The following is a 14,531-nucleotide window of genomic DNA, read 5'->3' on the forward strand; positions in this document are numbered from 1 at the left end:
CATTGCAACTTTCCTTCCTCTTCAACCTGTTTTCTTGTCTTAGACACTTCAATCAGTCAGAACTTAATCTTGCATTCAAATGCGAAGTACAGTCACTTTTTTCCCTTCTCCACAGCATAGTAATCAAAATCAATATTTCCAGATAGACCAGAGGATATCTCACTTCAGAATGGTCTGGGATTATTATGTTAACTCCCACATTACAGGTGCTGAATCTCTTGGGACTAAAAAGCTGATTATGTCAAAAATACTCGTATGTCTGTAATTTTTATTTTATGCATGTACAATTACCAGTTATCAGGGAAGATAATATTGTTCAGATGAAACATAAGAGGTTTATATATTTTTTTCTTGCAAACTTTATTAGGAGTAGTGTAATTAAGCATTCAGACACAACCTTAATCAAAGCCTCTGTCTTTAAGCAGCTTCCTGTTAATTGCAATTAGCTATCTATAAGTGTAAGAGATTTTATTATACAACTACATGTAAGTGATTAACTGAACTTTTTGATATATAGGTCAGAGACTGCCACTTGATATATTTTAACTCTACAATAAATTTCAGACTCAATGTATTACACAACTTAATAAAAACTTCACTTTGAAGTTCTTAAGTGTTTTTTTTCTGCTGCTAAAGTTCAAATAAATTTTCTGTCATCAAAAAGTAAATTAAAATTTTCATCTTGTAAAGAGAAAATTCTTATTACTAAAAGCATGCTTTTACCCTCTACTCATTTAGTATTTTTCATTACTTAATTGATTTGACCTGAGATGCTAAGATTATTGTTATTAGTTAATGGAAAATGTTAATCATTTACTATGTCTTTTACTAGACTTGTCTTAATTGTAATTTATATATCCAAAAGAATTACTTTTCTATTTATAATTTGCAACAATAATTATGGAGTTTAAATAATAATCAAGGAAATAAAATATTCCCACTGGGGAAGAAAAAAAAAAAAAAAGTGAGAAGAAAAACAAATCAGACAAAATTTTACCCAACATGTTCAGGAGCAGAGCTTTTTCTATTTCTAAAGCTTTCACTCCTTAGCCTTAACCTTGTTTAGATGAATGGCAGAAACTTCTTTGTTCTCATTTCAACTGTCCCAATCCCTCCTCAGATCTCTCTTATCTCCACTTAATACAGGGAACAATTTCTTCTTGAGAAAAAGCAGGAAGATGGTTTTTATTGTCTGTCTCTTTGCCATAGTTTGCCTTGTGAACCCCTCAGGTACAAGATTCAGTAGCTGCAACAAAGCCCTGAGCTGCTAAAAATAAAGACATTTGTAGTGTTTTGATGCTTTTAACTGTCAGAGCCTTTTACAAATACCAACAATATAATTCCTGGAACATACCTGATTTCCATATATCCAATGCACTGAATACAAGAAAAAGGAAAAAACCTGATGTGACTTCATTTGCTGACAACATCCAAATTCCAGATAGCGCCAACTCTTGAACACAAACCATCAAATACTGCTGCTTTCAGTACAGTCATAGGCAATGTGAAACTACCGCGCAATCAAGCTGTTAGGGCAATTTGGAATGGGAACAGAATTCTCAAAGTTTTGGTACAACGATTGGAACCACAGTGTATTCCTGGAATTTTCCTATCTAGTATGAGAAAAACACAAGTACATTATACATGTCTAACTTCCCACACCTGCATAACATATTGCGAGCCTCAGTAACTGGCTTGTAGTTCAATACCCAGGTGGCATTACAAACACATTTTATATCAAATTTCATTTTATATCAAAGGAAGACATTTAAAAAATTACCAGTTTTCATTACAATGCAGCCAACCAACCACACATTTACCAGACTGAAGAGGCAGGCACACCACCTCTTCATAGACACTTTATAGATACAAAAAATATATATTTTTTAATTCATTTAAATAATGCTTCTGGTAAAAACACAGCAGTACAAAACTAGGAATCGGAAAACCAGTTGTCCCATTGTACTTTAAATACCTACTGCTATAATATATGCATTGTTAAGAACCAGACATATGCCAACTCTTGTAAAAGAAATTTGCCACAATATACAGTGATACTGGATAGACTCCAATTAAAGGTCACTAGTAAAATAAAGAGACTGGAGTGTCTCTCCCACAAAGTACTCCCTGAGAGAGTAGGACCATTCTGCCTGAAGAAGGCTCAAGGAGAATCTTATTAATATATGTAAATACATGAAGGGGTGGTGTAAAGAGCATAGAGACAAGGTCTTTTCAGTGATACCCAGTGATAGGACAAGAAGCAAAAAGCACAAACTGAAACATAGGCAGTACTGCATGAAGATTAGGAAACGCTTGTTTTCACTATGAGGGTGACTGAGCACTGGCAGAGGTTGTCCAGAGCAGCTGTTGAGTTTCCACCCCTTTGAGAAATTAAAAATCTACTTGGACACAATCCTAGGCAGCCAGCTCCAGGAGACCCTACTTGAGCAGGGAATTGGACAAAAGGACCTCCAGAGCTCCCTGCCAACCTCAACAATTCTGTGATACCACAATATCCCTTACAACTAGGAAACTGGCAGAGCATTTTCCTCAAAACTATTTCAGTAAGTAGATTATTCAATAAAATATTGACATGATTCTGATCCATCCCAGCTTTCCCTTTCTCTTTTGCCCCAGGTTTTTGATTCTTTTCAAAGTCAAGGATTCATTTGACACAGTGCAAAAGTGTCCTATTCATGAAGTAGTATGCCGAGTTCTCTGGCTGTATAAAACTTCATTCACCAAACACATGGGTTGGATATTTACAGAGCCTGGTCTCCCATCTGACCAATTTAGTAAAATGAAGACCAGAAACTACTGCTCATCCAGTGAATACAGCTAGCTCCAATAGCATTATTATTGCCTTTTTAATTTTTAAAAGGATAAAGCAAGAAGAGATTCACTGAAATCTGCCTAAAAACAAAGCCCAACTCAGTATTAAATTTCACACTTAGTTAGGCTCAAGCAGAACTTTTATTGTGTTATTGTGACACAGTCTAACACTGATGCCAATTGATCAAATTTTTGCAAACCAAAGATCACCAATCAGCATGAGTCTTCATAAGGATTTCACTTCCATTATGTTCAGACATACCTCCTCCCATGATGAAATTTCTTCTGTTTTGCACAGATCATGCATTTCTTAATTGGTTTCTCCTTTTATCCAAGTAACAAATTTCTTGTTTGTCAAATATAACTCACCTGAGACAACTTACTTTGAAAGAATAAAGAACAGCTTTATTTGAGAAGTAAGGATTATTATGCAGAAGTTGGAGCCCAAAATGCAAAAAGGAAATCATACTAAAAACATTTTTGAGCTTTATTACACCACAGTGCAGTGTCAAGAAGAAATGCAAAGCAACTTATTTAATGTATAAAATGAAATAAACATTTTGCCTTTTGAGTTATTTGAGCTTTGGCCGCAATGATTATAATTTTGTCTCATCTTTATATTTTACACAAAGTATTTTAAATTAAACAATACTGATCTATGCAAGTAATAAAATCATAGAATGGCTTGGGTTGGAAGGGACCTTTAAAGGTCATTTAGTCCAACTTCCCTGCAATCTTAAACTAGATGAGGTTGCCCAGAGCCCCATCCAATCTGGCCTTGAATATTTACAGGGATGAAGCATTTACCACTTACCTGAGCAACCTGCTTTAGAGTTTCACTGTTTTTATTATAAAAAAATTTCCTTTTATCTAGTCTAAGTCTACTCTCTCCTAGTTTAAAATCATTACCCCTTGTCTTACCACAACATGCCCTACTAAGGTTTTCCCCCATCTTTCTTACAAGCCCATTTCAAGTGCTGGAACTTAAGATAAAGGAATTGGTTTTGTGAAAATGATGGCCTGTAGAAGGGACTTTTCTTGAGCACATCTTACTTCACAAAGCATTTCTAGGTATTCTTTGTGCACACGCTCTTGTCACAATCTTCTACGGTGCTTATAAGCTTCATCAGTTAACATTTCCTTTCTAAGCATATATTAATCAGATTAGAAAAGACACTGAAAGATAAGATGAATCACTTACAGTGCTCTTCCCAAACTAAGCGACTATTATTTTGCTGGAATTCCAGTTCACTCAGAGCAAGAGAGAGAACTAATTCAGCTTTAAGAGAGGAAAGCATAATGTGATATTCAATATAGTAAGTTAAATAGGTCAGTTAACAAGAGATTCCAGGTTACATTTTTCTGCAAAAATTACACCTTTTATACTCAAGAAATAAGTGGTGGGAGAGACACTTTGCAGGAGGAGCTATATATATTGGCTGCCATTCTTGCGGCATTTTAACAGAGAAACTGCAATAACTTTGTTATTTGCAGGCAACTCATGTAAAAACAGTGTCTTAACAAGTTACTCTGCCTTCTGTTCAATCATGTTAACCTCTTTTCACAGACGGTTCACAGAGTTTCCTAACTCTTCTTGTTCTGTGTGTAGATTTTCTTGTTCTAAGATAACACCTTTAGAAAAAAAATCATGTTTTTACATCAGCAAACATCTGTTGTTTTTCTTACCAAAATAGGATAGCTCATACCCTCTGACAGCAAAAACTAAAATAACTCCTTCAGTTCTCCAAGTGATTGCAATGCAAATAATAACTCTACTAAAAATTTAAAGGCCAGTATCATTTTAAATAACAGCTCTAACTAAAAAAGATTTTAATGATGCCTTTCTTCCCTCTTTTTCAGTCTTTCTGCCCACTTTTCCAGTGTGGTTCAATAGCTTTTTGTTTTAGATATTTGTTTAAAAGATTGAATGTGCAATTAAATACCAAAAAATATATAATTTTATGTGTAGACTTCAAGGGCAAAGTGAGATTGGTAACATATATTTGCTTTTTAGCTTTAAAAGCTCAGATTTAAATTACATTTTCCTGTACTAATATACAGACTCATAATACATGATTACTTACACATGATGTTTTAATTTTATTATAAGAACAAAAGCTATAGAGTAGTACAGTCCTTGGAAAAGCTGCATAGTGTAAATTAAATTCCAGAAACTCCAGTAAATGTTACATCTTGGGATCCACAAGCATGTCAAGAACTCCTCTTTTATTTCATCTGTTTAATAGACCTTTAGTTTTACACAACTGATAAGCAACTTGTCTCATATGCAACCACCTCTGCAGCATTGTATTTTAAGTGTTCTATATGTTTCAAAAGCCTTCAAATATTTGTATACACCTATAACATATGTGCAATGTGAATGTGAAAGCTAAAAATTAAAATGTGGTCATATGAACACTAGTCAAGATTTGATTCAAGATTCATTAGGAAGCCACATAGTATATCCACCTCTGGGTAATTAAAATAGGATAACTTTCCAAGCAAGGAATGAAAATAAGAAGCCCACATAATAAAGAAAAGCTGAATTATCTTCACTATTGATTTGATTGTGAAAATAATTTAATTAAGGATATTTCAGAATGAGAAGCAATTTTTTATTAATCAAATTTTTGTACATATACCACTGCAATGTACTTCTGATTTAAAAAATCCTTTTCAGTGATGACAGCCACACTTACTGCTAGTTTGGAATTGCACTATGTTTAAAACTTGAATTTTTCTTTTTCCTTATAATCTCAAAAGTGCAACAAATCACAAATGTAAGAAAAGTGACCTAGGAGCTAAGACGTATGAGTGTAGGCACACAGCTCAAAGACAAAAGCTTTTCTGAAGAGAAACTCATATAATAGTAATATGCTCTACACAGGATGGTACATATTTGAAAGATTAGGTTGCCTAATTTAAATACTCTAAAATTTCTGAGGGATTTCAAAGCACTATGATGAAACTCTAATATCTGCACCTTTTTCAGAACATTAATTTACTATTAATTTCCAAGATAAAATTGTATAATGTTTGTTTTTAAATATTCTCAAAAATACATGTATTTATCATGCCCAATATGAAAAATTAATATAGAGAACACCTTCTGTAATCCTGAACCCCTTCAGAGCCTCAATTTTATAGTGCTGCATGCTTAACAGCAGTATAATTGAAGTCTGTGGTGAATAGTATTTCTTTACTAATCCATTCAGTACCAATAGCAGAGCCAAAGAGTTCTAGACATCCAATTCTACAATACATGAGGTTTGGTTATTTTATTGATATGCCTTTCCATTGAAGGATTTCATTACCCATTTCTGTTAAGAAGATGAAAAAAGCCAGCTCATTTTTCCCTCTGTTTTAAGGCATATGTCAGGGCACAGCAAAAGCAGGCTGCTTGAAAGGACAGTGGAGCTGGAAGCCAAGAGCCACAGCAGAGTGGGAAGGGCAAAGCTCTCTCTGATAAGGGCACAGTCCCATGGCACCTGAACTAAAAAGAGAGCATCCAAGGCCAGATGACATATCAATGACTGCCAGATGAGGCTGTAATAACAGGGCAGATCTGAGGTCAGGCCAGAAAGATGGGTCAGCAAGGTAGGGCCTGAAGAGATGAGGTTAACCACAGTGCCACACAGATCAAGGCAAGGCTATAGTAAATGAGGTAGGTCTGATTCGAGCTGCACCAAGTCTTCTCCCAGTCCAGGCAGCAAAACCTCTGGGAGAGCAGGGTTATGCACTCTGGCCCCTGACATAATGCTACATTTCAAGTGCTCATTGAACTTTCCCCTGCCTAATTATTTCATCCCTGATGGTGGTTTTGCAGACACCTAAAGAGCCGATGCCAAACCTCCTACAAAAGGAAAGCTAAAACAACAGAAATAGCAATGATGGCCAATTTCAATTGTTTCACTGACCTAACAGCCTTTGGAATAATTAGGATCACCAGTGTGGTTTTCCCTACTATTCCCACAGAAAATCGCACTCTGAAAAAAATGTGCAGTTTCCTCACTGAGAATTACAATTGGGTTTGCTGTATGCACTGTATCTACTGTATCTACAGCAATGATGGTAGAAAAAATGCCCAATTTGAAAAGTGGTATTTAAAGCACATGTGGCTTGTAAATTCTCAGTTTGAATGACTTGCACAAGGATGAAATATCTGCATCTTCTTCACAGAGGAAGGTCTTGGTGAAAGACAGGAGTGCCCAGGAACTCAGAACTCCAGGAAGTATCTGGAGATCTCGTGGAAGCTGGAACATGGTGCTTCAATGTTCAGTAAAGAGCACTTCAACCTTTTTAACTTTATTTATTTCCATGTCTAAATTTAAAGTATTTCCTATGAAAGATTTTCACATATTTCATTTGTACCACTGTGAGTTATTTAAAAGAAAAAAAAAATTAATACCAAGATGGAAAACCTCTACAACCAGAATCAAAGACGGAATCAATGTTCCACCTAAGTTTTATTACTGGTTTGACTGTGGAAATGAATGTTGAAGTCTCCCTGTATTAATTTGACATAAAATTGAAAACAGTTTCTCCATTTATGGAGAACAGCATTTATGAATAACAGATGAACCAGGAATACTGATTCTCTCTGCTTCCTCTTCTGAAGAAGCCACTTTTGGGAATGATCAGTGGACCACTAAGATATGTGACCTACTGAACTCAGCAACAAAAATACACTGGCTTTTTGATGATTAATAAGTGTGCTTGGCATGTGAGGTCCATATTCTCCAACTAAATGGAGCTGCTAATATTTCTCTTATAAGATTAATTCCTCGAGGAGGAGAAGAAACACAGCTTTGCATTTAGCCTCCTGAAGGTAAGTCCTGATACAAAATATTTACTACCAAAAAATAATAATGTTTAAATCAATTACTCTTTATTCAAGGTAAAATTAAGCACACAGGAAGAGTGCTTATGCACATATAAGTGATAGAAACACTAAATATTTGTCATGATTTTTCAAAGACACCAAAGTTAATTTCACTATAAGATGTAGCATTTATAAGCCTATTGTAGAGGTTTATTGAGAACAATTTTATAAAAATACCATAATGAAGTCTATGATTTAGAAAGAATATTTTTAGGAGTGTTCCACTGTGTATCTAACTACATACTAATGTTTACATTTAAAATCAGAAAAGTACTCCTGGAAACAGTCTGATTTCTTTTTAAACATTACTTGACATCACACAGAAGTGCTACTCCACGGAGTACCCAGTGCTCTGGAGGCTGACGGGTTTTAAGATCCATAGCAACAATGTAATTCAGATCTGTTCGACTGCTCTTTTTGTAGACCGGACATGAATACAGACGTGGATCTTTTGCAGCTGAAAAGACAGAAGGGACATAAAGAGCAATTAAGCTAAGTTGAAAAAATGGGGCCATAAGAGAATGATCATAAGGCAAATGGAAAACTGAATGCTATTGCCAGCTGAAGAACATATATGCTTTGAAGTTTCTGTAGGTTTAAGATTTAACATGAGCACCTAGGAACTGATTCAAAGCAAGACATGTAAATGGACATTCTAGAGTAATTAGTCTTCCTATTAGTTCATTCTGCCCACTGAACATCACTTCTTATCAATGTACTATGCCAAAATAAAATTCCCCTACTTTGAGCAACTTGGTTTGAAATGCATTTAGTTTTTGAGAGTATAAGTCATCAACTACTTCACTGCAGAATTAGAACAGTAGTCTACTCATGCTCAGTACCTCAGTATTCATTTATTAGTATCTTGACTGCTGATCATGCCTTTTATAAAATATTAGCTATACAAAATAGCATGTTAGCAAGCTTTGCTTTTAGAGGCGGAATGCTTTTCAACAGATTTTTTCCAATTTTATGTTCTGCAGTCATTTTCTATATTCTTTTTTACATCCCTATTCAAGAGCATGTCCTATTCTATATGCAAAAACCCACCACATTAAGGCAAAGTACACATTTTCACAGCACTGTCCTTAAGCCCCGTAAGTTTCCTTTCCATTACTACATTCCTTTTCTGCCTCAAAGACAAAACATCTCCCACCACCTCACTCCACCTCTTTCCTGTTTCCATGAGCTCAAAATCAGACTTGTCCAGGGGAAAAAAAAATTATAAATATATACATTATCTATATATATATAGTACATATGTAGTATAGATAACATGTGATCTATAAGTGTAATATATACATGTATATGTGTGTATATATAAAATCGGTATAAATCTGAATATATATTATATATATATCTGTATGTATATAATCTGTGTATATATATATAATCTATGTATATCTTATATGAATGTATACATATTATATGTTTATATATATATAACATTAATTTTTAGCATGAGTAAAAGAGATTATTTAGATTTAGGTTATAGAGGCTACAGAGCCTATATTTATACAGAGATTATGTATAAGAAAGATGGCGTTTTCAATCTGGGAGACATTGTCAATATGTACAGCTTACCTGTAAATGGGTTACAAATTTCTTAACACCATTAAAACCACGTGTAGACACCTATGTAAATATTAGGAAGAGTGCCTACTATCAATTATGAAGCATGTCTGAAAAGACATTTTCAGTGGATGTCTGGGAAGTCTACCCCATTGAAAGAGATTTGCTATGTATACAATGATTTGCAACAGCTTAATGAAATTCCTACAGGTGAAAAGATCTTGATGAAGTTAAATAAAAAGTTACATTAAATTAAATGGAAATAACAACATTTACAATACTGGTACTTACTGTTATTCTCTGCATATATCCTTATAACTGGCATCAGCTCGAAGAGCACCTTGGGCTTAGATTCTGTCAGTCTCACGTTTCTTCTGTCCCAACCAGCTCCTTCCAAATACAGCCCATACACGTAGACACCTTCGGAAGGAGGGCTTGTGATATCATCCTTCATCCATTTAGTGACTTCATTGCACAGCACCACACTGTCAAGAGCCCATCCTTTGTTAGCTCTTGTTATTTCCTGCCCAAACCAGAAAAAAGTTATGTAGTTACATTTTCACATGAGCACAGAACCCTTTTTCCCAGCAGTTATTAGAAATAAATTTGTATGGTCATAATATATCCTCTTCAGTACAAAAACTCCCCAATTCTTTACAATATATGTTCACATATGTTCATGTTCACAGAAGTCTGACTTTTCTCCAAAGAAGTGATGGCATGGCACTACAAGAAAGCTTTCAGTACTTTTTCCACTAAATTTGATTTTAATTTCTATTATATAAAATATCTAAAGACCATACCAAGTAACACAACCACTGAATGCCAATGGTAGACAGCTCTTGTGAACACAAAAAATTCACATATTTGATGAGATGAGAAAACATTACCTGTATGGGGTAAGTGAAACATATTTCCTGGGGTTACTTTCCTCTTCCTGCACCTCTACTTTTCAGTATTCTTAATGAGTAAGAACTCATTAGACAGAAATTATATCATATATATATAAATCAGATATAAAGCTATGTAAAGAGACTGCAAAAAAACCCTGTTAGTTAATGATTTGGACAACACACAATTGTTGTGTGTTCTCAGGTGCCCAGTTCTTTACTATCCCATGCAAATATAAGTTATGGCAAACCAAAGTTTTATCCTGATCTTTTGAATGGCTTCAAAAATCTTTGTTTGAAGTAATTGGAATGAATGTTTTCCCCATACTGCAGTTACTTGGGTGATCTAAAAGAACTCAAGATTTATAGCCCAGTGATCATTCTGACTCTTCTTTCTCATTTCTATTTGTTTTACCAAACAGTGAAGCCCAGAAACTTACTTTTGTATTTACTTGGGATATTAGGTTGTTACATATCCACAGTTCCTTTTTATGGAATCAGAAAATTCTGTAGTTTCCAACTGTTTTGGATCCTGCCAGTAAACCTTTTACACAAGCTTGGATGCAAAAGAGAGTCCCAGTTTAGGACTGTTCACTTATAATTCCAATGCTATATGCCTGAAATTTTAGATTACATTACCCAGACCTCAGAGTAAGAGGGGATATTTTTCCACAAATCTTCGTTTTCTTCTCCAAAAGTTTGGGCTTTTTTTCCTGAGGTCACAGTGTATTTTCACCTAGGTAGACTTTTTTACATTTTACACATTCCAGATGCTTATTTTCTCCAATATGTCCCCTTATGCTGACCAACACAGGCATTTATTGCTTCCCTTTAAAGTAAAAAAGTTGCTGAGCAGCCAACACAATCACCAAGTCAACATACATACATTAGTAAACACATCAAATGTCATATGCATTAATAAGGGAAAGTCTTTCCCACTTCCTGAAGATTTAATCAGCTACTGAACAGCAGAAGTGAAATGTAAGACTAATTCTGAATAGCTTTTATGCCCAGTCTCCATGCAGGTAAGTACAGAACACATAACAAAAGAGAGGTGGGAAAAAGGCAAATTCATGGACTTAATGGCCATTCTCAAAGATATCTCAATGGAAACATGAGACAAAATATTTTTCTAGTCTGCCTTTATAATGTTGTGAGATAGCCTTATTTGGGTGTTGGTCAACACAGGAAACATATTTTAACACATTAGTGGTTGATATACTGAAAAAGTATGTGTGAAGGAAGAGTATGTATGTTCACTCAGGAAATGCTAGACAGTCAAACATCTTTCCAAGTGTCTAAACTCATCCTTTGTCAGACAATACATTTTATTTTTAAAAGCATGTAAAAAAAATCAGCAGAATAAGACTTAAAGCACAATTTACCTGTCTCACTGCAGTTAAAAATCCTTGAGGATTAAAAAACCCTGTCATCCAGAAACAGTTTGGTTGACTTTCAAAAATCCATTTATAAATCTGGTGATTTCTTTCTAGAAACTCAGTAAACCAGAAACCAAGTGTACTGGAAGGCCAAGATGCCTAGAAACAGTAAACATGTTTAAAAATAGCATACAGCTGTCAAGAAGAGCTCCCATGGTAATAAACTATATAATATTAGCAAAGCATATTTGAAGATCATCTATCATATCTTAACTTTAATCTGATGCTTAAACTTTGCATCCCACAAAAACTTGAAGCAAATTCTTTCTCTGTTCAAATTCATGTATACTATTCCATTTACATGCTTAATGTTCTCTGTAGTAATTGTCCATTTTATGACATTTTTGCAAGGTTAGACAACTGTATAAACTAAGAAGAAAAATTGCATAAATGTCTTTATAATTCCAATGTCAATATATCAAGACAACATGATTTCTGTAAAACTGTTCTGCATTTTTATTATTCTGAATAAAACCTATGGAAAACTGAACTTGGACTATGTGGAGATATAGCTGTGTTGTGAAGCACCTGTTTACACCTAGGTTTTGTACCATGAAAACACTTTGTCAGTAGAAACAAAACAAGCAAACAACAAAAAATCTCCCCATTTTTCTTTCCATCAATTGCCGTTAGCAGCTCTAATTGTCTCAGAAAGGAATTTCCATGGGGAGAGACTGAGAGCTGGGATTGTTTAGCCTGGAGAAGAGAAGGCTCAAAGGAGATAATATGTTTCTATCTCATGTGGAAACCAGAAGACGACAGAGCCTGATCTTTGTCAGCAATAGGAGAGAAGGCAATAGGAACAAGGTGAAATGTCAGAAATTTTGTTTCCACTTAAAGGATTTTTTGTTTGTTTGGCTGGTGGTTGTTTTTACTGTGAAGGTGATCAAACAGTGGAATGGGTTGCACCTCTGTGATTCTGGAGACTCCTGGGAAACCTTCTTTAACTGACCCTGCTTTCAGAAGTGTGATTAAACTAGACTGTCTCCATAGGTCCTTTCAAGCATCTACTATTTCGTAATTATGTAGCTATTACTCAAATTCAAAGTACACTGATTTTGACCAAGATGGACAGGCCACCTCTACTTAACCCAGAAAATGAATATATAAAAATTATATATGTTCAATAAATAACAGCAGTCCAATGACGTGGGTGCTATTTTTTAAAATTCATCATCACATTTTAAATTTCTCTCCTCTCTCTGGCTTTTTTATCCTGACAATATGCAACAGGCTGTTAAAATGGGAAATATCTGCATCCCTCACGTTCATTTCAATTTTTATACATGAAAGAAGGCTTGTTTTGACTATGTTTATTTTAGCACAAAATCTATTCCAGCAGTTGCACAGCTCTGGTTAACACTTCTGAAACATAGTTTGGAAAAAAAAAATGTTTACTATAAGTCTAGCAGTTTAATCCAGTCTCTTCAGAAATATTTTTATTTCTTTCCAGAACAAGTGATGTACACCTACCTTTTTCCAGCTGGCAGGAATCCTTCCATCATACATGCAGTCTAAAGCATCCCTCAGATTCTCACTCATAACTATTGTCCCATCAATGGCAAGTTTTAGATCAGTCAGAGTGCTTCTCACTAAAGAAATAACTCTCTGCATTTGTTCAATCTCCTGTCGCAAAAATATGTGCATAGGCTGAAAAGGCCCCATGTTCTTTAGTTTTTCTTTTACCTGTTGGTAGGAAACCAAAGATCCTTCAATAGAAATGAAAAAAAAAAAAAAATGGCTTTATGTCAAGCTTAGATCCCAATATGATCATTGAGACATAAAATAATTTATTTTTATGAAGCTAAATGGTCAGTTTGGCACCCTTGAATTATCTGCAAGAAAGAAACACAGGATTTGTTCCAAGAGAAATGTATGATGCTGAGACTGGCTATGTTTTTAAGTCATGATTTAGTCTGTATATCATGCTTTGAGCTAATGCCACTTAAAGAGCTTGTAGGCTGTTTACCTTAGATGGAGGAATTCAGCTTTAATTCCAACAAGCAGTTCCAAAGCTCCCTTTGCACAAACCAGTCAAGACTAATTGTCCCAGCTACTCTGCTTCAACAAAGCAGCAATACCTGGGAACTATCACAATACCATACAGTCTTGTATTCTAACCAAACTCATTGATGTATTTTTAATCAAAAGTATAAAATTAAAAAATAAACAGCCGCATGGACATAACTAGAAATTTTATAGTGTCAACAACCTCTGTTAAAAGCTGATGGTCCTACCTCACTCATAGTGCAAACAACTTAAATGTTAATGGGTTTAATATTTCTGAAAAAGTTCTTATGAAAGCACTTCAGCACATATTTAATGACTTCATTATAAACATTAATAGTTTGGCCACACTTCTTTAAAAACAAAGTATTTCCTGTATGAAATAATTTAAATATTTGAGAAAAGTTGTTGGTTGTTTTGGTTTTTGTTTTTTTATCCATAAAAGGTAAGATGGAGCAAATGTTTTTGCCAGAATTTCATTAACTCACTTCAAATGGTACATAATCAGCAGGAATTTTCTCCAGCATATCAGCAGCCAGTCTGGCTACAACTTCCTCTCGAGTTTCACCTCCTCCACCAGAGCTATCTTTAGGCTGAATACTGAGGATGGTGTCCAATACATCTTTGGAAACTTTACTTTGGTAGGTGATATCCGCGTTGGGGTGCAAACCAAACACCTCTGGTGTGTCATAAGCAGGAAGGCTCTACATAGTAAAATATAAAAAGAGTACAGCTGGAGATTTGGAAGCAGTCCATTGAAAAAAAACACACACAAAAAAAGTCCCTATAACATAAAATAAAAAACCCCATAAAACTCCACACACAACAAAACCAAACAAAAAAAAAAAAAAAAAAAAAACCCAGAAAAAAATTAAGTAAGAAGCCAGATTTCTTCAGATAGTCTTAAGC

The 14,531-nt window shown here is 34.7% G+C and overlaps 1 protein-coding gene across 1 annotated transcript in view; it reads right to left on the reverse strand.

Annotated features, from left to right (window-relative positions):
- Nucleotides 1-7,698: 7,698 nt before the first annotated feature.
- The window catches only part of DNAH5 (dynein axonemal heavy chain 5), a 120,115-nt gene continuing 113,282 nt past the window's right edge, over nucleotides 7,699-14,531 (reverse strand). Inside the window, exons 75-79 of the mRNA XM_086897974.1 lie at nucleotides 14,111-14,326; nucleotides 13,089-13,301; nucleotides 11,562-11,714; nucleotides 9,578-9,809; nucleotides 7,699-8,171 (exon numbers count right to left, since the gene is read on the reverse strand). Coding sequence (XP_086754100.1) covers nucleotides 8,020-8,171; nucleotides 9,578-9,809; nucleotides 11,562-11,714; nucleotides 13,089-13,301; nucleotides 14,111-14,326 — 966 coding nt within the window. The 3' untranslated portion in view covers nucleotides 7,699-8,019. The remainder of the gene's footprint in view (nucleotides 8,172-9,577; nucleotides 9,810-11,561; nucleotides 11,715-13,088; nucleotides 13,302-14,110; nucleotides 14,327-14,531) is intronic.

This window comes from Cyanistes caeruleus, chromosome 1 (assembly GCF_971803275.1).
Source record: "Cyanistes caeruleus chromosome 1, bCyaCae1.hap1.1, whole genome shotgun sequence".
In the NCBI taxonomy this organism is placed as follows: Eukaryota; Metazoa; Chordata; class Aves; order Passeriformes; family Paridae; genus Cyanistes; species Cyanistes caeruleus.